The 23,112-nt window shown below is 52.6% G+C and overlaps 2 protein-coding genes and 1 long non-coding RNA gene across 9 annotated transcripts in view; 2 read left to right on the top strand and 1 right to left on the bottom strand.

Moving 5' to 3' along the window:
* Positions 1 to 2,368: 2,368 nt before the first annotated feature.
* LOC113967059 lies at positions 2,369 to 10,501 on the top strand. 2 transcript variants are annotated; one of them, XR_003534080.1, is made up of 3 exons: positions 2,369 to 2,794; positions 8,172 to 8,329; positions 9,960 to 10,501. It is a non-coding gene; the product is annotated as an uncharacterized LOC113967059 (long non-coding RNA). The 2 variants fall into 2 exon arrangements; XR_003534079.1 differs by lacking the exon at positions 2,369 to 2,794 and adding an exon at positions 6,822 to 6,964.
* SOWAHA (sosondowah ankyrin repeat domain family member A) lies at positions 3,217 to 6,532 on the bottom strand. Its single transcript, XM_027682303.1, is given in 3 exon segments — positions 3,217 to 5,512; positions 5,514 to 6,069; positions 6,178 to 6,532. Coding segments are annotated over 3 exon segments (1,374 nt in total). The 5' UTR covers positions 6,477 to 6,532; the 3' UTR covers positions 3,217 to 4,993.
* Positions 10,502 to 12,399: 1,898 nt separating the features above from the next.
* Positions 12,400 to 23,112, top strand: part of SEPT8 (septin 8) — a 39,812-nt gene continuing 29,099 nt past the window's right edge. For all 6 annotated transcript variants that reach the window (XR_003534092.1, XM_027682377.1, XM_027682375.1 and 3 more), the window contains exon 1: positions 12,400 to 12,526. Coding sequence is in view for 5 of the 6 variants with exons in the window: in XM_027682377.1 (XP_027538178.1) it covers positions 12,497 to 12,526 (30 nt within the window). In the remaining variant the exon portion in view is untranslated. The remainder of the gene's footprint in view (positions 12,527 to 23,112) is intronic.

Here is a 23,112-nt window from a genome sequence, read left to right as displayed (position 1 = left end):
GATAAATCCACAGAGAGAGAATATGGGCTGCACAGATAGTCTTGATTTAGAGAATAAGAGACACTTCTAAAAATGTGCATGAAGAGCCAGAGGTCTTTCTAATGGGCTCAGCACATGGTGGAAGAGCAAGAACATCCCAAACTACCTGAAATGGGAACCACTTGTGAAACAATTCCCCCCGAGATCCCTGTGACAGCTCCCAGTGCGACGGCTGCTGCCTGCAGGGCCCTTGTCTGGGTGCAGCTGCTCCCTCCTGAGCACAGGGTGAGTGTCCTGCAGGGCCACAGGGGCTGCTGGGGAGGCAGGAGCTGCTCCAGCCGGGGCTGACCCTGCCCAGAGTGGAGCTGTCCTGCTTTGCTGCCAAGGGGGAAACCACTGTGGGACAGGGATGGGAGGAAGTACAACACAAAGCCCAGGGTGAGAAGGTGTGTCTGTGCCACTGCAGCTTGTCATTGTGTGTACAGGGGTGAGTCTGATGGTGTGACCATCTGCCTCGTGCAGGAGGCACTGGGTGAGGACACCCAGGGCAGGGCCTGGCACCCCAGTACGACCTCATGTCAGAGGCTTGTGCATTTTGGGACTCGTGTTCCACTCCGTGGAAACGAAGGTTATTTGGTTTGTGCCACCAGTGAGTCCACAGTACGTGTTGTGCCTCTCAGCTGGGGCCTCTTACCTTGTCTGGAGGGTCTCAAAGTGATGGGGATGGATGATTTTTCTCTTGGGCAAACACAGAGCAGAATTCCTACCAAGGAAGGGAAAGCTGAACACTGGCAGCATCATTTTTGTTGTGCACATCTCTCTTTTCTTCCTCACAGAAGGGGAAGAAGACATACTAAAGCTGTGCTAATATTGACAGCATGGATCTATTTTGCCTGGTTTGGGGTTACACACAGTATAAGGGTTTGATGTGCTTAATGACTTGCTTTGTCTTATAAATTAGTGAAACAAACCTTGGAACTGGAACAGAAATGTTCCTCATTAGGAGGCAGAGGTTTTGATCTGTGTTGTCCTGCTCTGTCCCCGTTCTCCCCCTGCAGCAAACAAACACCAGGCTGTTCATGCCCAAGCTACACTCTGGCCAAGTCCCCATTAACAACCTCTTAATTTGGGGGTCCCACAACAGCACAAATGACTGGAAAGAGCAAAAACTGCCATGCTGCCATTTTACTCAGATTAATATGCAAATCAGGAGACAAATGCATCCAAGGAATGTGGGTCATGATGAGACACGAGGAGTGGGAGCAAGGGATGAGCACTGGAGAACCAGGGGACTCTCAGGAGGCCTCCTCCACCTCCAGCTGGTGGCTGCAGCTCCTGTTGGTCTGTTGGAGTTACTCAGCAACTCTTCCACTGGACCTTGGGTTTGTGATGAAGCTGAAACCTCATTCAGACTCCTCTGCAGTGCAGGAGTATTTCCCAGGGCTTTGCTAGTGCAGTTGCTTCTTGCAGCACTCACAAGGGAATGGAGATGGCCTCACACTGCTCAAACACATCCAGGAGGTCAAAGTCTGCCCCTCTGTGCAGAATCACAGCTTGAGGTTTGTTTGCAGAGCTCCTCAGAGCAGGTTTGTGAGCTGATACCCATCAGAACAAAATGCCTGAGGAACAGACAAACCAAGTCATCCCCAGCAGACTGAGCCAGGGTCAGACAAACATTAGTTCTGCTGATCTCCAGTGCTGCTGAACTAAAATCTGAGCTGGTTTGATTTGTGTAGGTGCTCCACTGAACGACACTGCTCGTGCTGCCTCCAGCTCTAAAAACCTTATCTTGATTTCAGCTGGAGTAGCAGCACTGACTGTGCTTTAAAGAAGTGACCAAGGTGATTATCTCCATTTTATAGCAGGAAAACTGAGATGTGGCAAGTAGGCAGGGTAGTAACCAAGGCAAAATCCAACCTGAGCTCCTGTGCCTTACCTGTGCCTTCCACTGCCAGCCTCCCAAAGCTGCCACCCCTCCCCACCACTAAAACCTCTCCACAGGGCAGAAGCAGAGCCTGGGGGGCTCAGGTTGTTTTGTTATTACCTTTCCTGCTATTAGCTTTGATGATGTGGAAGGCAGCTAAACTCCACAGCTCTCATTCACTCAGGTCAAAATTCCACTGTGTTCAGCCAGACTTGGGCCTGACAGTGAAATTAAAGAGAATCAGTCAAGCTGAGGGACTCATAAAACAGTCCTGGCCTCAGTCTCTGGCAGGAAAACACTCCCACGATCACTGATCATCCTGCAGAGTCCCTTCCACAGTGTAAACAACAACTCAGGAAAGCAAAACCCAGCCAGGCTGACAGACTGGTTTTACTCCAAAGCAAAGGCACTATATACATTTTTAAGATGACAGCAGTGCATTCTCAATACCTCCCAGTACCTGTCTACACCTGAAGCTGTACTGCTCTGGGTGTACTAATCCCAGCCTGCCTGGAGATTATCTTTTCCTTCATCTGCTCAACAAGGAAGAGGAACGAGCTGAGTCACTGCACAAACTCGTTGGCAGAGCCTGAGCCCAGCCCAGCCCACCCCCAGCACCGACCGTGGAGTGCCCCACCTTTGTGTCCCAAGCTCCTGCCAAGCCTGGGGCACTCCCTGGCACTGCTGAGAGGGCTCTTGCTGCTGGGCATTGTCCTATCACACCAGCTCATCCCACAATGCCTCTGAGGAAGGAGTAGTGCAGAATTTCCTTGATGATACGTGTTGTAATGAAGGCTTATCTCATCTGTGACTTCTTTGACAGAACAACACAGGAGCAATGAAACCTCCTCCCGACTTTCCTGGAGATGAAGTCACAGCCATGCTGTACAGGTTAGTCAGCTGGGCTTTTTTAAACACAGAACACTCCATCCTTGAACCCTGCCTCCAGCTCAGGTAAGCTTTATTCAGAGGGAGCACTAAAAGTTCAGCGATGTTGTTTGAACAGGTATCAAGCCCAGAGCCATAACCAGTGAACAAACTTCCCTGTAAGACCGAGGCAAACTGGAGAGTGTTTGCAATTCCCACAGAAACAAGCACTTTAACCCAGGCAGCACCAGCCCTGCCTCAGGTAACAGGAATGCACACACACACTTCTGTGTTCCAGGAAATACAGGAAAAAAGTGTTCCACATCCATACACTTAGAAAGACACTTTAAAACAGAGCCCTTTTCTAGGTGGAACTCTGTGAGCTGACACAGTGCAGCACAAATCAAGGCTTCCAAGGACCACACTGGCCAACAGTCAACAACAGCTACGCAGCAAATTGGATTTTATTGTTTTTAAACCCTACTCCAGATATAGAAGTCATGAGGTGCTTGATCATTAACCTTTGCTTAACAACTTAATTAGTTCAATACAGAAGCAGACCGGTGCAGAATAATCCAGTCTCTTCCTAGAACGGGTGCACCAGAGCCCACTGCAAGCTCTGATCACGCTCCCAACCAACTCCAGGGACTTCAGGGAGAGCATTTGAAAGCAAAGAGGGCATTGCCTCCACCTTCAGTCCCACAGCATTCCTTGCTGAGCATGTGGGACAAGCCAATTATAGCCAGTTACAAGTACTGGGCTTAATTCAAGGCAGAAAAAACCCACATTCCTGAAGTCACTGACTGGGACAGAAAGGTAAAGCATGCAAACAAGTGTTTCTGTGTGGAAACCAAAACACCTGATGGGGCTGCAAAGCAGAGCCAGCACAGCACTGCTCTCACCTTCATCACCTCAGAATTATACAGGTTTCCAGTCACATTTTTAGAGGAAACGTGCTGTTTTAGCAGACTGGCCCCAGGAGCTGGACAGTTTCTGTTCACAGCTCTGCCTCTCTGCGTTACCTTTAACCAAATGGTAATTAAAAAAATAATAATCTCACTGAAAATATACTACTTAACCTGCAGTTAGCATGCTTTTTGGAGCTACGTGTAGCTCTATACATAGAACAATTATGTTAATCATACAAAAGACGAGCTGGTTTTAGGTCAATGAATCATGCTGTCAAGATAAACATCACTGCAAGAGGTCATGCAGACATTCCATCATGAAACACTTAACATAACATAAAGCCCAATGTTTATAAACATTTATTGTAAATAGGTCAAAATCAAAGGCCAAGTTTTAAACAAAAAGAATCAGACATACAAGCCCAACTTTGTTTCCAGTTGGCTACTTAGAAACTCTGCAGGTTCTGATTCCCAGCTCTTCAGTTCAGTTTTTCACTATCAACAAGGTTTTTATTCAGATTAAGTTGATTGAACTATAGTCACGTTTGAATGTTCACAGTATCATCAAGATGTGGTTAGTACCACCTGGTCAAAAAGTCTTTTAGGAAGAGAAAAAAAATTTAAAACGCCAACCAAGCTTCCAAACTGAGGTAGACAAGTCACGGTGACTTGAGTGCTGAAGGTTGGGTTCCGTTTTCTTTAAGTTGTTCATCTAAAGAAATGCATAAGGCAACAACTGAGATTGTTGTTAGTATTTCTGATAGTGAGAAACTTTGTTTTGAAAAAGTACACAATTTTTGTAAATAGAAATATCCCTCTTCTTCTACCAAAATAATCAGAAACATCATAGAAAACTATGTATCTTTCCTCTGATAATTTAAGCCTGCTAGATAACAAGCCCTGGTAAAGCAGCCAGCTACCAGCTTGCTGTTCACAGTGTAAAATACGCAATCCTTCACCTTTCCTCTGCTCTCCAGCCCAGGAACACACAGCAAGAGGGCTGTACCTCGAGCATTTTCACCTGTCTACACACACAGAGGTTGGTTTAGTTTTTCAAGCATTAAGTCTGTGGTCCCCACCAGTGCCTCTGCACGATGGTGCAGACAGCATGGACAGCACTTCCTGGCAGCTCCCTTCCCACAGGCACCTGGAGCTGGGTTTCCATCCCGTGGACTTTGGATCCAGACCGTATCAGCCATTTAGTCAGACATCCAAAACGACACACATGGAGAGAAGAAATCCAAACTGCGTCTGCGAGAGAAAACTGAGACACCAGCCACGTTACTGAACAATGTTGATCACAGTAAGGCAGAGGTTAGTGGCCAAAGAACAGCTCAGAAACCGGTCTGCGTTTCACGATGACCTCTTCCTCCTCCTCCATCACCTCGGAGAGGGAGGAATACGAAGGGAAGCCCCCTCTGGTCTTTGGCTTCCTCCTCGGGCCCGTAGTGGCAGCCAGAAGCTTGTTTAAAGTCGAGGGCTTCCTTAAGCCCTTGGTGAGATCGTAGAAAGCCATGTCATCGGATATGACCCCCAGGAAGGTGCTAGTGGAGCTCAAGATTGAAGCTGCAAGCTTTGTGGACTTCTTGATGGGCACGGAGTGCTCCGTGTTTTGGGAAAGGCTGGGGTCCCCCAGCAGGCGCCTGATGGCCAGGGAGGTCCCTTCCCTCAGGTACTGGTGCGCCTTCTTCCCGCTGTAGTCCCGCAGGTCGGTGTTGGCGTGGTAGCTGTAGACCAGCATGTTGATGATCTTCTCCCGGCCGTGGATGGCGGCGAGGTGCAGGGCCGTGTACCCGCCGTGCGCCCGGGCGTCCACGTTGACCCGGGCCCCCCCCCTTCTCGGCCGCCCGGATGATGTTGGTCACCATGTCGCAGTTGCCGCTCTTGGCGGCCCAGTGCAGGGCGGTGAAGCCGGACACGAAGTCCCTGCGGGCCGCCAGGCTGGCATCGCCCAGCAGGAGCCCGTGGAGCTGCTGCGTCCACTGCCCGCCGGCCGCCAGCACCAGCCACTGGTGCTCCGCCTGCTCCAGCGGCACCACGGTCTCCTCGCTGCCCCGGTGGGCCTTGGGCCCCCGCCGCAGCCCCGGGGAGCGGGACCCGGCCTCGTCCTCCAGGGACGGCGGGGACAGGGCTGCGGGCGGCTCGGACGGCGCTGCCGGGGGCTCCCCGGTGGGCGCGGGCGCGGGGACGGGCACGCATCGCACGGGCAGCATGCAGGGCTTGGGGGGCGGCTCCCGCCGGGCCCCCCCCGCGCCGCCGGGCAGGGGAACCCCCCCGCCGCCGCCCTGGAACAGGCCCCGCAGCTCCCACACCGCCCGCGGCCCCGGCGGCTCCTCGGGGGGCGTCCCGGCGGGGCCGGGAACCGGGCCGGGGGCAGGGAGCGGCACCGGGCCGGGGTCAGGGAGCGGCACCGGGCTGGGGTCAGGGACAGGGAGCGGCACCGGGCCGGGATCATGGAGAGGCACCGGGCTGGGGTCAGGGACAGGGAGCGGCACCGGTGCCGGGCCGGCATCGCCCCCCGGCGCCCCCGCGCCCCCCGCAGTCGGGGCCGCGCGCAGCTCCCGCCGCAGCACCACGAACTTGGTGCCGTCGATTTCCTTCACCGTGGCCACGGCGTTCACCGCCGCCTTGAACCGCTCCCGCCGCTCCGCCCGCCCCTCCGCCGCCTCCCCGGCCCCGGCCCCCGCGGGCTCCAGCAGCGGCCGGAAGGCGCTCACCAGCTCGGCGTTGCGCACCCGCCCGCCGCGCTCCCGCAGGAAGCCCAGCACCGCCTCGGCGCTCAGGGCGAGCTCCGCCATCCCGCCCCACAGGTGCTGCTGCCCGACGGGCCCGCGGCGCTCGCAGCCGGCGGCACCTGCGGCGGGGCGCGGAGGTGCTCGGGCCGGCCCCGCAGTGCCGCCCCACGGGCGGTGCCAGCGCCGGGGCCGCTCCTCTCCCCGTGCGGGCGGTGCCGGGGCGGTGCCGGGGCGGTCCGAGCACCTCCGCGCCCGCCGCCGCAGGTGCCGCCGGCTGCGAGCACCGAGCACCGCTCCGGGCACCGCTCCGGGCCCAGCACCGCTCCGAGCCCCAGCCCCGACCCCGCGGAGCGGCCGGACCGCGCGGGGCACGGGCGGGGCCGGCGGGAGCGCACCCAGAGCCGAGCCTGGCCCCGGCCGCCCGCTGCGCTGATGTCCTCCTCGGGGAACTGAGCCCTGGGTGAGGGCACGGCGCTGTCAGTTCTCCGGAGACTCCTCGGGCAGGGGACAACCCTTCATCGATTTGCTCGTCTTCGTGCTTCCTGAAACGAGTGCGTTTTGTTTGTTTGTCTCAGTAGCAAATAAGTGGAAGCAGCTTTAGGTAGAAAGCACTGCGAAGTTCGGTCTCCATTCCCGGAGAAGCCTCTGGTGTCCTGCGGGAGCTGCGATCCTGCTAGGTTAGAGTCTGATGCCTCAAAATGAGTCAGGAGATTGGTGGATGGGTCAGTCTTTTGAAATATCCTCACCTCTATGTGATGCTATATATTATTGTATATATATTGTCATATCCCCCACCCAGTGCATCTCTCTCCCCCCTTGCTCATGCTGACCTCCCTTCTGCTTCTTCACACCTTTTACTGAGGGTGGAAGAGCCACTTCCCACAGACAGCTCAGTCTTCCTTTGGCAGTCTTTACCCTTCTCTCTTTGTGCAAATGTCTGAAAAACTATTTCATCTCTTGCTAATGAGCTGATGCCAAGCCAGTTCCTTAAAATCATTTTGCTGCTTTAATGCTCTTTCATATAATGGTGTGTAATGTTCTTGTAGTAGCTCCGTGTTTCCATGTGAATGGCACACCTCTCTTTGCTGCCTGTTCCATGGCACACGTGGCAGCCTCACCCTCGCTGAGCAGCCCCTCTGCTGTATGAGCACTGCTCTTAGCTTGTGGCATCACCACAGTCTGCCCAGCCTACGTAGAGACCTAATAGTGAGCCTGCATCCAAATATCAATTGTTGGGCCTTGCTTCCACTGTTCACATCCTTACTAGAATCCATTGCAGGTGTAAGAAAATCTCAGCAGTCTGTGATTTTTGCATTGCAAACTTTCAGCTCTACCCGAGGATTACAGTTCATGTCTGCAAATGAGTGAGAGGAGTGAAAATAGTTCAGAAGAATAGGCTCTTCTTAAAAACGTTTTCTTATGTTACAAATATTAAGGGAGAAGTTGCTCCTGTTGCTTGATTTGGTTCAAGTGTGTCAGGGTATGTCCTTGGGCTCACTGCACCCCATCCCTGCCTGCACAGGCATCACACCCCTGTATCCTTAAGACCATGAGGGTGCACATGAGGTGTCCCATCCCACTCATTATATCCCCAGCCAGGCACCATTCCTGCACAGAGGTCTCCATGCACCAGGCTCCCAGGACACCTCACTGCTCAGCAGCCAAGCCTTGAGTCCGAGGTCCCATCACCTCCCCAGGGGCTTGATTTGGGTCACGGTCCAAAAAGAGGGGAGTTACTGAGGTTGCTCCCCACTGCAGGTCCTGGCATCCCTTTCTCATGGCTGCAGAGCAGAAGGGCACAGACCCAGGAGGTCAGAGAGGAGGAGACAGGATGTCTACACGTGCACCTCGTGCCATGCCCAGTGTGAACTGGCTGCTCTTGTTCAACCACTCTGCCCAAGGACCTCTTCACCCAGGTAATGCCTCCAACCACTGTCCCACATGCAACCTGTAGCATGTGGCTGTGCTCCTCTTCACAGCCTTTCTCTCAGTGGGTGTTAGTAACTGAACACCCACAGTAACCTTCTATACTTCCTGCAATAAAGGAAAAAACTTGTGGCTAATCCTCCATAGGATTTCCAGACCACAGCATGGGGCACATCATGTTTGCCAGCCTTTCCTTTGGGCTGTTAATGCCTTTTGGTTCCCCACCTTTCAGGATGAGTGCCAAGTACCAGCTCCCAGTGAGCATCTTTTAGTTTGCTGGGCGCTGGTCACACTCTGATCAGATTGTGCAGCAGAAATTAAACTGTTTGAATGAATTTTATTAATATAGGTAATAAAATCCTGGAGCATTAGGGTTTTATGCTTATCAGTCATCTGAAATTCCCAGCCTTAAAAAGCGTGAGAAGTTTTGCCTCATTTTCTGTGTCACCAAAAACCTACAAAGCAAGTATTTTTTGTGGGGCTATTTACAGAATATCGTGGGCTGTTTTGTAGGAGATTTTAAGCCAACTGTCTTGATATTTTTAATTTACTGGCTGGGACAAAAACAATGTACAGAATCCCTTGATTAAATTAATTTACTACTTCTTTTTTAAACACCAATATTGCAGTTTGCTAGTTCTGCATCACAGGCTGTAGAGAGCTGGCCTCTATTTATAACCATGGGGCTGAGGAGAGTTACCTTTCCCATGAAGAAGCTTCCCAAACCTTCAAGTTATCATTATTACAGTGAAGTAAACTGCATAGTGAACCTGGGGGCTTTTCCCACCCCCTCAGAGGTGGAAGGTGAAGGTTATATGACTGTAATTATCCACCCCACACAAAACCAGGAAATGAAGTGGGAGATCGAGCACAGCATCCAGTCAGAGAAAAGTTTCTACTGACCAGAACTGACAGAGATGGTATCCTGGTATCCTTGCTCCTTCCCACATGATATTCTCAGAGCCCCAAGAGAGACAAAGTGCCAGGTTGGAAGCAACAGAGGAAGAAAAGGGAATGTGGGGGATAGTCCCTGTCAGCCAGGATGCTGCTGCTTTGCAGGAAGGTGAAAGTTAGGTGCTGTTGACCACAGATGGGATTTGTACCTTAAGAAAAACTTACTTTCCTCCAAAATGAAATCGGGGTTCCCAGAATAAATAGAATAACAAAGCCCATGATTTTCCACTTTCCTTGTTGGTATGTTCCTCATGTGAAACAAAGAGCACACATTGTGAGGGAAAATAGCTCTTCCTTTGTTCCATGGAGAAATGCAGTAACCTTCCATAGATAAACAACTGAGCAAAAGTCTGTGAAGGGGCAGGAAGGGGGGGGGGGAAGATTATTTACAGATAAAAGACATTTTCTCATAAATGAGCAAGGTTCAGCTCTAACTCAAGGGCCTCAGTAACCAGTTCAGAAAAGGTTTCTTAACAGCAACCGTTCAAACACAGTTTTCCATGTATCTCCTATTGGCTTTCAGCTCAGAAGGGTAGCATTTCTGTAGAAATGCCTTATGAGCTCCATATATTGTCAGTATAACCAATGAAATTTTAATATAAAGTGCTTGGTGGTGCTGCTGCTAAAAGTGTAGCTATAAACCATTTGGTTTCTAGTAATCCCCAGGACACACTGTGAGGAATATAGAGTTACTAATAAGCTGCTTCCTCCGGCCTGTGTTGAAAACCCTGAAGGAGTTCTGTTCATCTGCACAGCCTGGATTTGAAGATCAAGGTTTTTACTCAGCCCTGGAAGATGCAGCCATCTTCAGAAGGCCTTGATCTTGCTGCTGCACTTGTGTGGCAGGTGGGATGACCTCTTGCTCTCTGTGGCTGCCTGTGAAGTCCAAGGGTCTGTTTTAGCATTTACTTCTCTCCACTTTCCTTGCCTGTTCCTGGGTCACAACATGAAGAGGTAAAGCAACTCCTGCTGATCTCCCCACCATCAGAACTGTGCTGCTGCACTGCCACCATCCATGCAGGGAGGGGGCATTTTCCCTCCTCTCCCCAGGACAAGGAGGTTCCAGGGACACATTTGTGCCTCTCCAGTCCTTTGTGCTCTCTGCCCCAGCTCTTCACCTGTAGGAAGTTCATAGCTGTCGTGGGTTGAGGTGGCTGGGTTTTTTGGTGGGGGAGGGGCACAGAGAGTGGCTTTGGTTAGAAGCTGCTAGAAGTGTGGATTTAGCAGGTACAAATATTCCACAGAGTTTAAAAGCTTTGCAGTAGCATCCAGCACTGTAATATACTATTAATTAAGGCACTATTAGGAATAATTTGCAGAACAATTGATGCCTTAGCAGTTAAAGGAGCCACCAAATCCAATTTGCTTCTCTTGAAACAGTTTTTATGCAACTGAACCTTCTGAAATTAGCAGGGCTTCTCTTGAACTGGCATCAGAAACAGTGTGCTTTTTGAAATAACAAGGTGTTTAAAAATAATTTCGACCTTTCACACATGCTCTGCTGTCCCAGAGCTCTGCCCCACGCTGGTGGCAGCACTGCTGGACTCCAGCTGCAGGAGGGCTGAGCAGCACAGCTCAGAGCCAGCAGACAGCAGTGTTGGCCCTTGATCTCTTGAAATGTCTCACGATTTCCTTTATGCTCTGAATCTTTGCATCTGACCTGCAGCTCACAGAAACCAGCAGCTGTTTGGGAACCAGCTTTTGTGAGCCTTGTTTTGTTACATTGTGCACTTTATTGTCGGGGGAAAGAGCTCTTAATGAATCGAAGTCAATTACTTCTCCTAAAGTACCTGGCATTTTGTCTTAAATCAGGACTCATAAAGCCATCTGTAAAGGGGGGGGAAAAAAGGAACTTTTTAGTCTTTTTATCTGTTTATTTTTGCTTCCTTGTGATATATAAAGGCAGCCTGGAAAATTAGCTCTGCTCCTATATAAACTGTTCTGCTTGCATCTGGACCAGGTTGCTGCACGCCCCATCCAGCCTGGTCTTGAACACTTCCAGGGCTGGGGAGTCATAACTACTGTGGATAACCTGTCCCAATGCCTCACCACCCTCACAGTGAAGAATTTCTTTCTAATATTTAATATCTATTTTAATATCTAATCCGAACCCATTAGGATTAGGGGTGCAGGTCTGGTCCAGGGGCCGAGAGCAGCCGTGGCTGTGGGAGCTGTGCCGGGGCTGCACTGCAGCAGAGGGCACCCGCAAGCAACAGGAACCGCTCTGTGCTACCAGCTCATGGAACACCAGCGCCTGGGCAGCTACAGAGAGCGAGGCGGTGGGGCTGCTTTGTGCTTTCTGGGGGAAGGAATGATGAAGACAGGCTCGCCAGTCCTCTGCTGCATTCTTTAACTTACATAAACACAGGCAGCGTGAGGGCCGTGAGCTCTCGTGTCCCGGCTCGAACCCACGCTGTGCCCGCAACGTCGGTGCGGCTCCCGCGTGTGACAGCGGCACCTCGGTGCGTGATGCCCTGCGGTGCGTGATGCCCTGTGGTGCGTGATGCCTTGCGGTGCGTGATGCCCTGTGGTGCGTGATGCCCTGCGGTGTGAGATGCCCTGCGGTGGGTGATGCCTTGCGGTGCGTGATGCCCTGCGGTGCATGATGCCCTGCCAGCCTGCTGGACGCTGGGGAGCTTCCCGACACGGGGAAACCACAGAATCAGCGAGGTCGGAAAAGACGTCTGAGGTCATCGAGTCCGACCTTTGAACGGGGCTGTGTGAACCCTGCCGGGGGTGCTCCCGGCCCTCCCACGGCCGCTCTCGGGGACGATTCTCCCGCGATGGGGACACGGGGCTGTGTGAACCCTGCCGGGGGTGCTTCGGGCACGATTCTCCCCGCGTTGCGGTGCGGGCGCTCCCAGCGCTGCTCCCGCCGGTGCTCGGTGCTCGGTGCTCGGTACTCGGTACTCGGTGCTCGGTGTGCGGTGCTCGGTGCGCGGTGCTCGGTGCGCGGTGCTCGCCGCTCATCGCCGGCCTCTCCCCGGCCGGGGCCGCGCCCCCCGGTCCCCCCAGCGCGGCCGGGCTCGGTCCCTCCCCGGCGGGGGCGGTCCCGTCCTGTCCCGCCCCGGCGGTGCCGCCCGGCCCCGGTGCCCGCGGTCGGCGGGCGGGCGGTGCCTGCGGCGGGCGGGGGGAGTTCCAGGAAGTGGCCATATTGGATCCATTCCCCGCATCCTCCCGCGCGGGCACCGCCGCTCCCGGCCATGGCCGCCACCGACCTGGAGCGATTCTCGGTGAGCACGGCCCGGCTCTGCCTCCCCCCGGCGCGGGGACGAGCCCGCGGGCGGCGGGGCCGGGGGGATGCGGGGCCGGGGGGATGCGGGGCCGGGGGGATGCGGGGCCGGGGGGATGCGGGGCAGGGGGTTCTGCGGAGGGCGCGGGCGGGGCCGGGGGTGCGGGGACGGTCCTTGCGGGAAGGTCCCGCAGCGCCGGGGGCGGGAGGGAAGGGAAGGGAAGGGCGGGCGGAGGGGCCGCGGCTGGAGCCGGAGCCGGAGCCGGAGCCGGAGCTGGAGCGGTACCGCCGCGCTCGGAGGCTCCTGCCGGGATGTCCGGGATGCTCCCGGAGCGTGCCCGGTGCCTGTGCCTGCGGGCGGGCGGCACAGAAAGGGGGTCAGACCTTCCGAAACGCGAACTGTTTACACAGCGCTGGTATCCAAACCCTCTGCGACAGTAACTTAGCGAGGTGTGTGTGTGTGTAACGCTGCGAGAGACGCGCGGTGCAAAGCCGGGCAGAGCAGCCCCTCCGGGCTGGCTGGTCCCGGGGTAAGGAATGCTGTACAGCAAATATGGAGCGTGACCCGCGCTCAGCCGCCTCTCTGCAGCTCACATGTTGTATAACTGCTATCGGAAGTCAATCTGGCTAAAATCTGTGTCGGCTCTAAACTATTCTTTGTCTACCGCTTGAATTTTCTGTTGTTGTTGGAAGGCTGCTCTCGTGAAATAGCTCGGTGATGCGTCTTGTAGCCTTGCAGAGCTGAAAACATTTTTACCGCATTAAGTAGCATAGCTCTCCAAAGTCACGAAAGTCTGGTGTGATATTACTAAATAAATGGGAACAGCAGTGGTGGCTGTCTGAATTATTGGGATGCCGTTTGAGCACAAACAAGTCCCTGCTACTGTTTTCTTTGAAAGCTACTTTTTGCCAAGAATCTCAAACTCTGCTTCATTTCTTTGAATCCTGGCCCAAAAGTTTCCAGCTCAAGAATGAATTTGCAAAACTGCAACTTACTTAAAACTTGCATAAAGGAAAATTGATTTGAGGTTCTCATTTAAGAAAGCTAATGTTTCTAGGCTCTGGGAGGAGGGGATTAAGGTAAAGCCAATGGCAGGGAATGGAAACACCATGACTGTCTCACTGCAATTCTTTCTGAATTGGTATCATATATAAATACCTTTAATGTTAATTTGGTGTGCCTGCTGCTGCCTGTGCAGGTTTTCATAGGTGTTACAGGAACCTAAAATATTGCCTAGTTCCGGAGAACATTAAGCTTAATTTGTGTTCTTTGGTGTGGGTAAAGAATGCTTGGAGTACTTACATCAGTATTCTGTTACTTTTCTTTTAAGAAAAGAAAGAAAGAAAAAAAAGAGCTCCCAAGGTGCTTGGCACTCATTTGGGCACCAAAGGGAAATGGCTTGGCTCCAGCATGGCTTGAGTGGCCAACTCCATTAGGAGGAAATCTGCTTCCTTTGTGCAGGGAGAGTTTATAGGGATCTGCAGACCCAGTAGATCTGGTGATCTGATGGTCTTAGTTTGCCTTTCACCTGGAAGCAATGTCTCTTTTCCATTTGACATGGGGCACAGGTCTGCCCTCAGGATGTGTCTCGGCTCTGATGCTGTTCCTCCAGCAGTGTCATGGAAATCTCATGATTCAGGTGTTCCAAGCTGTTCTCTCTGCAGGGCTCACAGCTTTCTCGGTGCCACTTTATATCACTGTGCCTCAGTTTCCAGAGCATAAATTCCGCGTGGGAGCAGCTCGTTGCTGCCAAACAAAGTGATGATAAGTTCATTTATTTTTACCAGCTGTTTGTATCTGCAGTGGGAAGTAATGTTGAAAAAGCCTCTGAAGGAGGGTTTTGACACACAATAGGTCATGCTATTCAGACTGTTGAAGCTATTTATAAGTGTCCAGCTGACACTGACATCCTGGAATGTAGTGACCCTTAGGTTTGGATAATGTGTTTTGAAAACTCCCCAGATGCACGCTTCCCTTGTGCAGCCCTCCAGAATGCCTCTGTCTCCAGCACAATAAAGTTCCCTTCAAGTGCTGCTGTTGGAAATGACCAACAAAAGCAAATGAAAGGAAGCTCTCCCATGGAAAGCTGCCTCTGAGGCAGCAGGATCACACCAGTGGTGCTCAACACCGCCTTTGTTTTTGTGAATGTAGTGTTGTGAGAGAGATTTGCTTCAGGCCCTGGAGACTGAAGTTCTCTGCTGATCTGCTGTGAGAACGTGGCTCAGCACTGCTTTGCTCAGGCCTGGTCTGCAGGCATCACTTGTGGAGACCCCAGGCTGCTCAGCAGCAGAGTGGGGAGAAAGCTGATAGTTGGTTCAGTTATGAGATACTTTGTCATCAAGACTCAGAGCCTCTCCCTGGCCTGGCCTGGGCAGTGCTGAGCTGGCACAGGCAGTGACTGAGTGCTGGAGCAGACACTGGCAGCATTAGCAAGGATCTGGGGATGTTGAGTGGGACACAGCCCAGGCACCACGTGCAGGCGGAAGGCAGAAGGTGTGTGAAGTGCAGCAGGGAGATGCAGGAGCTCTGAAGGAAGCCAGAAAAGCTGGAAGGAGAAGGAGTGACGGAGAAGCGACTGGAGGTGCATAGGAGAGTAAATGGGATGAGATGTGAGACTGAGGCTGTAAGACTGTTTTGCTTTGAAGAAGCTTTTTCAAAACTCCCAAATCTGTTGCCTTCTCTTTTTAAATAAAACCCATCGACCTCACAAAATGCTGTTCCTTGACTGTCTGCGTTAACCCACAGTGTGAGTTGGAGGTGCAAAGGCAGTTGCTGGGGCTCCCAGCTCAGCAGCTGTGTTCTGTGAGGAGGAGCAGGTGTCCTCAGCCACAGGGCTGGGCTGAGAGAACAGTTCAACAGGAAAAGTTGACTTCGGAAGATGTAGTGGCTGATGGCTTGGTGTGCACACTGTGTCTGCCTGGACAGACAGGGGTGTGTGGACATTGATGCCCAGTGAGACGAGCAGTGGACACTTGTACATGGCAGTGAGAGCTGTGGTTGTGGGGCAGCTGTCTGCATGCAGTGCTGAGATCTCCCTTCATCCAAGTGATTGACATCTGGCTGGTACTGGCAGCTTTACTATGTGTTAATGTCCCTTAGAAGATCTTGCAGAAAAAACACCCCCTGATACAGAGGAGAGCTGAACAGCATCTCCCTCTCTGGAAATGGGCAATGGGATTTGTTTTGTTGCAGTGAGTTGCTGAGCTTGGGGTGGGTCTGGCCAGTTTGGCAGCTGTGTGAGCGTGACCTGTTGAGGCACCACTGCCTCCTTGTCACCTGCTCCCAGCTCTGTGGGAGGAGAGGGACCTTTGAACAGTGCCTGTTCCTGCCATAACTGCCTGGTTGGGATACACTTCATGTGTTGCTGCTGTTTTCTGTAAGCTCAGGGTTTCACTTAATGACTGCACAGCCTAAACCTGCTCCTCCCTGTGAGGGGCCAGTGTGACACTTTAATCTGTGAAAGATGGGCATGAGGAGTGAGCTGAGAACAGCTCTGTGTACCGTGACCAGGGCAGAGAGGTTGCCAGAAGTCTTATCACTGCAAGTCCTAAGCACAGGCTTACATTTTCTTTTAATCAGACTCTCAAGGAAAACTTTTCCATGGCTTAATTCCAGTGGAAAATGGGGTTGACTTAACTTCTGACATTCCCCGGCTCTATTTTTTTCACCCAGCCAGAGGCACCATTTGGAAGTTCCAGGATTGAATTTTCTTGTCTGTTTTTGCCATTCAGTTACTTTACCTTTAGCCTGGAAAAACTCAAGCAATCTCCCAAGCAGAGTGGAACACAAGTGACAGATTTTTCTCCAGGCTGGTAGCAAGCACCAGGAAGCAAGCCCAGCAGGAGCAGCCCTTTCCCTCCCTGCCCTGGCCAGCTCTTCTGCCTGTAGCATGTGCTTTTTTGGGAAGGAGTGATGGAGAAAATAGTCTTCCACTGGAGGGGACAAATTGGTGATTGCCTCTCCAAGGCCTGCAGTGCCTCCCTGGGAGACTTGCCTGTCCTCTGACTGCCTCAGCCACAGGCCAGTGAGCTCACCCACAGCCCATCACAGTGAAACACTAATTTTCAGTGTATGCACCGTGAATGAATGTTGCCCAGAATAAGATTTTTTTTGGCATTTTTTTCCCCTTCCCTGCCGTGGTGCTGTTGCTGTCGGCCTCTTCTTGCAGCAGAGATGCAACATGTTGTTGTGCGTGGGAGCTCCAGAGCTGCTCTGAACGCTCGGAACTGCAGCGCCGAGGCCGTGGGTGGGAGGGAGGGAGGGAGGCCGAGGCCGTGGGTGGGTGGGAGGCAGGCAGGCAGGCAGAGGCCGTGGGTGGAAGGCCACGAGCTGGCGAAGGCTGAGGCCGTGTGTGCCCTCAGCATTGGCAAAACAACTGAAAGCCTGAAGAATAACTCTCTTTCAGGAGGCCAGCCCGGTGTCAGGGCTTGTTGTCAGTGCTGTGGTGGCAGCTGTCAGCCAGGCTCCAGCGTTGCTGGAAGGCCAAAAGCTCCCTAAATATTATCTTGTGTGGCAGGACGGGCAGCCAGCTGTGGGGAGAGGCACAGCCCTGTCTCTGGGTGCCCCCCCGTGCCCAGCGCTGTCGGCTCGAGGCACCGAGGGCTCAGGGCTGGGCTGTGCTCTCTGCAGGAGCAGCCACGCTTCTCCACTCCTCTCCTTCTCCTGCTCCTTTGGCTCCGAGCTTGGGAGGGGAAGAAACTGGCATGATGCTGAATTGGCTTTTCCTGGGTTGTGCAATTGGGAGGAATTTGGGAGGTGATGGGACTGAGGGAAACATGCAGGGTGTGGGCACGCTGGTTAACCCTCCTCTGTAGGGCAGGGGCACATTTATGGGATTAACTTTGATTGTTCAGAATGTATCTTGGACACGCTTCAGGATGCGGATGGGAGAAGCTGCCCTGTTTGTTTCAGATTAGCTGCAACCTTCAGAAATAACATTGTCCTGTCCCATATTTGTGTTTTGTTGAAGTGGACCTTGTGTTCATGCACAGCCTGCTTGTTTCTCCCCTTCCCCACATCCCCACATCTGCACCAAGCTCTGGGTTTGTAGCTGAAGCTTTGCATTTGTGTTCATGTATCACAGAAGTGTCAGACAGCTAACAGAGCCCATCTCTTCTCCCAGAGCAGCTCAAGTGAGAAAAAAATCCTGAAAGTGCTGCTGCTTCTCGTTTCCAATCATGTGCTTTTCTTCCAGAGCCTCTTCTCTGGCATGAGCAGCCGTGCTCACCTCCAGCTTGTGACATTTGGGTGCAGAAGGTGGAGCCAAACAGGGAGTTGGCTCCCCCTCCTCCCAAATGGGGTGACGGGAGGTTTCCAGAGCAGGATGGTGTCAGTGGGAACCGCAGGATTCTTGGATACAGCCCCGGTCGCCACTCTCGGCTTGTGGCTGACCAGGGCCCCCGGGGTCAGGGCTGGGGAGGCACCACTTTGTTTGGATGTTCAGATTCCTTTGTGAAACCCAGAAGTGTCCGTCTCCCACACACACGGAATTCCGGAGATGTCAGACAGCCGGAGCCAGGTTCCCATGGAGCAGCACCCTGCCTGGGGGCTCCTGCCCTCTCTGGCTCCAGGCTGGCACAGGGAGCTGGGTTTCCGTGGAGGGGCCGGGATTGTCCCATCCTCTCCTCACGGGGCACAAGGTGCTGGGATGGGGCTGTGCCACCCTGCGTGATGTGGGCGAGGAAACATGCGGGGAGTGTCCCCCGAGTGCCCTGGGAGTGTCCCCCGAGTGCCCTGGGAGTGTCCCCCGAGTGCCCTGGGAGTGCCCCCTGAGTGCCCTGGGGATGCCCCCCGAGTGCCCCGGGAATGCACCCCAGTGCTCTGGCTGCACCAGGCAGGACACATCCCTGAGCCTGTGCTCTCCTGAGCTCCCCTGTGCCTGCAGAGCACTGCACAGACATGCCCTTGGCTCTGGGCTGCCAGGCACGTTCCCAGCGGGAAGATGGAACCCTCCGGAGCAGCTCAGTGGGTGCTGGGGCAGGAGATGATCCACACTGTGCCAGACTCTGGGAGTGTTCCTGGGGTGCCCGGGGTGTGGGGGCAGCTCGGGGCAGAGGGGCAGTGCCGGGTCTCTGGTCCAGACCCTGCTTAGGGCAGGCTGGGCCGGGCCTTCCATCCTAATCCACGCTGATCCTGCTGTCAGCTCGGCCACAGGAGAAGGGCTGCCTGAGGAAGGGCTGACTGTGCCTCCCAGCAAGGCTCCCCTGCCCTGTCTGCTGCAGCAAAGGTGTTTCCAGTTCATCTCTCCTGTATTCTCATACCCAGTGAACAGTCCTTTCAGCTCAGCTTTTTGCTGCACGTATTTTTTCAAATAGTGGTTTTCTCTTCTTTTTTTTTCCATTGCCTCGATTCTTCAGATTAAAGGCATTCTGTGCTAATACACTTTGAGGCTTTCTGGAGGCATGTGTTAATAGGATATATAGCTTTATTAGCATGATGACTGTGGTTTAGCTCTCGGTGCTGAGTGGCTGTGGTACATTGTGGGATGTTCTCTTTCTGGTGTCTTCCAGGTACTGTTACAAGGAGCCTTGGTCAGTAGCTGGGAGAGCTGTTTGTGGAGATGCTGTGGGATGGTTGCATGAGGCAAACTGGGAAAAAGCAGACAGTCCTGACCAAAACTCTTGGGTTCCCATTGTATCTCTGTTCCCTTCTCTAAAAATATACTGAATAATAGCATTTAGTGTAATTGGGCAATAAATTCTGGAAACGTATGTGGGAATTGGCCATGTTTATTTTAAGTGGTAGCTAAAACAAATAATCTTGGTGGCTGATATCCAGCGTAGCTTGTTTGGCACGATGGGGATCCGGATCTTTTTCCCCCTCTTCAACACTTCTTTTAAACTGCCCCAAACCCTTTCCATTCCACTCCTTAGGGGCAGGCATTCAGTTTATCTCCTGGCTTGGTCCCACAGCCATTTGTGTTTGCCAAGTGTCTCCTCTTCCTCGTGGAAGGATGGTGGGGAGGAGATTCTGCTGGTCAGAGCAGCTGAGTGTAAGCTGGGGATGCATCTGCTGCCTGGGGTGAACTTGGGAAAGTCTCTGCTAGATAAGGTGCTAAGATTAGTCTCTTGACAGGGTTAATTGTGAAGTCCATTAAATTCAAAACCTTAGAAGCTTCTGAATAAATAATTTTCAAGCAGAACTGACAGGGTAGTGTGGGGTGTTCCTGTTTGTCTGTATTTTAGGTTCTTTTCCTTCAGCCTGTTTAAAAAGTTATATTGTGTTTTGGACTTTGCCTGGTTTTGAATAGCATATGGGAGATGGAATTCTCAGGCTGCCAAGAAGCTGAACTTTCTCATCCTTTAAGGTCATTTTGGAGGAAATGTCTTTCATTTTTGGTTCCATAGTTTTCTCTGTTTTAACTAACTTTCCTTATTCTCAAAGGCAACATCCATGTTTGCAAAACACTGCGTGTATAATGCCTGGTAAATCCTGCTTTGCTGCTTTGTAAAATCTCATCCAGGACTTGTGATAGGGACAAAATGCATGTTTAATCCTTTCTTGATTAAGAAAGACCTCAAAATTAATTAAGTAAGCTTTATAAATGTTATAGGGAAATGGCTAAATAACAGCTTAAGGAAGCATGTGGGAATTTTGCTTGTAGTGTAAAGTCAGAGAGGAATTTAAGCCAGAAACAGTCAGTTTGTTTGCAGAAAATTAAAACTGATGTTGCATTCACAGGTTGTGAATGGATGGATCATCTTGGATGTGTGTGGTGTGAGAAAAGATGAGGAGCTTTACTCTCCCTTCAGACTTGGCTCTGGAAGTCAGCAAAAACTGATGTTTTAAGCCCGTGCCACTTGATGTGTAGATGTGTGTAGGATTTTTATTTTATGTTTTGTGGTTTGTTGTGTTTTTTTGAGGGAGGAAAGGCTGCTGAGGCTGAGAGGAAGCTGAAGGCAGTGGCTGGTGCAGCAGGGGAGGAGGGGGAGTGTGCAGCTCTCTGGGAGTGCCCAGCATCACCCACGTGTCGCTGGGATACAGCTCAAGGTGTGTCCCAGGAACCCAAACTCTGGCACCAGTCCCTTGGATACAGGGAAGCAGTTAAGGAGTTTGCCTAAGGAGCTCCTCCCTTCAGGGGAGTTTGGCTTTCTCACTTGAATCTCTGTCCAGCTCCTCAGGGAGGGGTCTGCAGTGTGTCCCCCTCTGTGCAGCAGAGCCTGGGCTTCCCCGAGCCTGGCCTGGGGCACTGGGAAATGTTGGCACCACACCAGGGGGGTTGAAATCTCTGTTTTCACTGGGTGCTGAGCGTTGCTCTTTGCAATGCAATCACTGGTCTTAGAGTTTATGGACAGCTCTTAAAAACGGGTCTAAAAGCTTTCAGGAAAGGCATCACATCAGGAGACACAACCTTTAGTTAAAGGCAGGAACCTCCTCCCTTGACCCTTCTTGCCTCTGTGATGTAAAGTGGCTTTAGTTTTTGCTTGGCTGTCTCGGTGGTGACTCCATAGCTGGTTTCTCCAGGGATGTTTTTGCCTGCCTGGAGTGCAGCTGGGAGCCGGGAGGGATGTGAATAAAGGCTCGAGTGTCTGGGAAAATTCTTGGCATTCTTAGAAGAGCGGGTTTAAAGGGGGGCTGGGGGTTGTGTTGGTTTAGTGTGAGGTTTTTTGGGGGGGACTTCAGTGTGGGCTGGGAGCCTGTTGTGAGCTTGCAGCAACTGGAGATGTGTGGCTGACACAGTGTCCTGTGTGTGGAGGGCTGGCTCAGGGGGCTGAGTTCCAGCATGCTGTGCCTTGGAAAAGAGGAGGGAGGGAAGGCACTGGGGCTCTGCCCTGCCATTGCTGGAGGGAAGAGCAGCGTTAGGCATCACAACCTCACCTTTTACAGCTCTTCAGGGCTGCCACAGCAGGGAAAAACCGCTGCTGCCCTCCCTGCACAGGCACAGTGAAGGCAGAGCTCTCACACCATCTCAGCTGTGTCCCCTCTGCCCATGTCCCACCAGAGTGGGCAGGAGCCAGAGGCACCAGAGAGGCTGAAGCACAGTTGGTTGCTATTGTAAGACAAATGGTAAATCAACACAAAGCCTGCATCTAAAACTTTCTCTGTGGGCTTATTTTTAGTTCCTCTTTTCTTCTCCCAGCCTGTTATTAAGTGCTCCACGATGGGGATCTGAAATTTTAAGCACATGCTTAAGATTAACTGAAAACCTTCAAGGTGGAGTGTGTGCTTGCACTCTGCAAATCTGAGATTAGGTGGCATTAAATATGACAACTTTAGCCTAAGAGGTGCTGAGAGCTGCTCTGGCCAGCCCCAGCTGAGGGTGCTTCATTTCATCTCCAGTGCCAAAGGCACCCATGAGGCCATGCCTACTACACCAAAGCCCTCTGTTTAAATTTACTATGCTCAGAGTCCTCTGGCTGTTGTTAGGCAGCCTAAAATCTGGTCTCATTGCCTCTCTGAGGCCATCTCTTCTGGCTTAGCAGACTGCAAAGTGCAAGCTCACTCACTGGTGCTGTTACACATCTAATTGTCCTTGGCCTGTGAGTACAAGGCAGATAATATTCTGATGTGTGATAGCATCTGTTTTGAATGTTGCCTGCACCATGGAGGTGTTTTTCAGACATCAGGTGTGGTGTTGCTGGTAACTGCCCCTCAGCTCTGAGCAGGCAAAAGGAATGTTTTCTTCATGGAAACGTGAGTCTGCAGTCGCTGCTGTCGCTTTGCAAATGTCAAGTGGCATTTGTTGAGCCAATATTCAGAGATGGAGAGGATCTCCCGAGAGAGGTGATTTGTCAGATTTTTCTGCATTGATCCAGACACTGAGCCAGGCCCCAGGGAGTGCCTGCTTGGACACAGGAGCTGAATTTGGCTTCTGACACTGTTTGCCCCAAGGTTTCTAGGCAAGTACTCAACTGCTCCGTGACTGTGTGTACTCGTGAAAGGATGATAGAAACAAGCCCCTTTATAAGGACTCTGGCAGTGGTGGGCATTTGGGAGGTCGGGGGGTTGGGCTGGGGATGCTGCTCATGCTGGACCCTGCAGCAGCCCCCTCTGCTCCATGGTTTGTGCTGCCCAGCCTGAAAGGGGCCAGGCAGTGCCTGTGGCTGGCAGGGCAGCTGCTGGGTGCCAGCAGGGCTCAGCCTTTACATGGGACCAGCTTGCTCTGCTTGGACTGAACAAACAGCCAAATCTCCCTCAGTCCTTTCTCTGCTCAGCTGCAAAGTGAGGCTCCCTGCACCAGGACTGAATAACTTGCCCATTCCATGCACTGCCATCCAGGAGACAAGGGAGTAGCATCCTCCAAACCCCACTGGTGCATGTATTAATCTCTGTGTTGCACACACTGTCGAGGATTGTGGACAGGGCATGAAGAAGGTGAAGTCATTGTTTTGTGCCCAGCACAGTCCCAGCTGTGCCGGGTGCTGAGCCGGCCCCTCAGAGCACTGCCCTCCCATCCTGCCCCGGGAGCTGTGCCAGGCTGCCCTGGCCATGCAGAGCCTTCCCTGCCCTTCCTCCTGAGCAGGGAGCTGCAATCTGTCTGCTGGTTTATCTTTCTGGTTTGATTTGATTGTGAATGGAGACTGTGCTCTGGGCTTTGTCGGGTGCCTGGCACACTGCCCCATGGCTCTGGGGTGCCTGGCACACTG

This window comes from Neopelma chrysocephalum, unplaced genomic scaffold (genome assembly GCF_003984885.1).
Source record: "Neopelma chrysocephalum unplaced genomic scaffold, ASM398488v2 Primary Assembly neopelma1_63, whole genome shotgun sequence".
Lineage (NCBI taxonomy): Eukaryota > Metazoa > Chordata > Aves > Passeriformes > Pipridae > Neopelma > Neopelma chrysocephalum.
The sequence above is the reverse complement of the archived record's forward strand: the minus strand, read 5'-3'. Positions and strand labels throughout refer to the sequence as shown.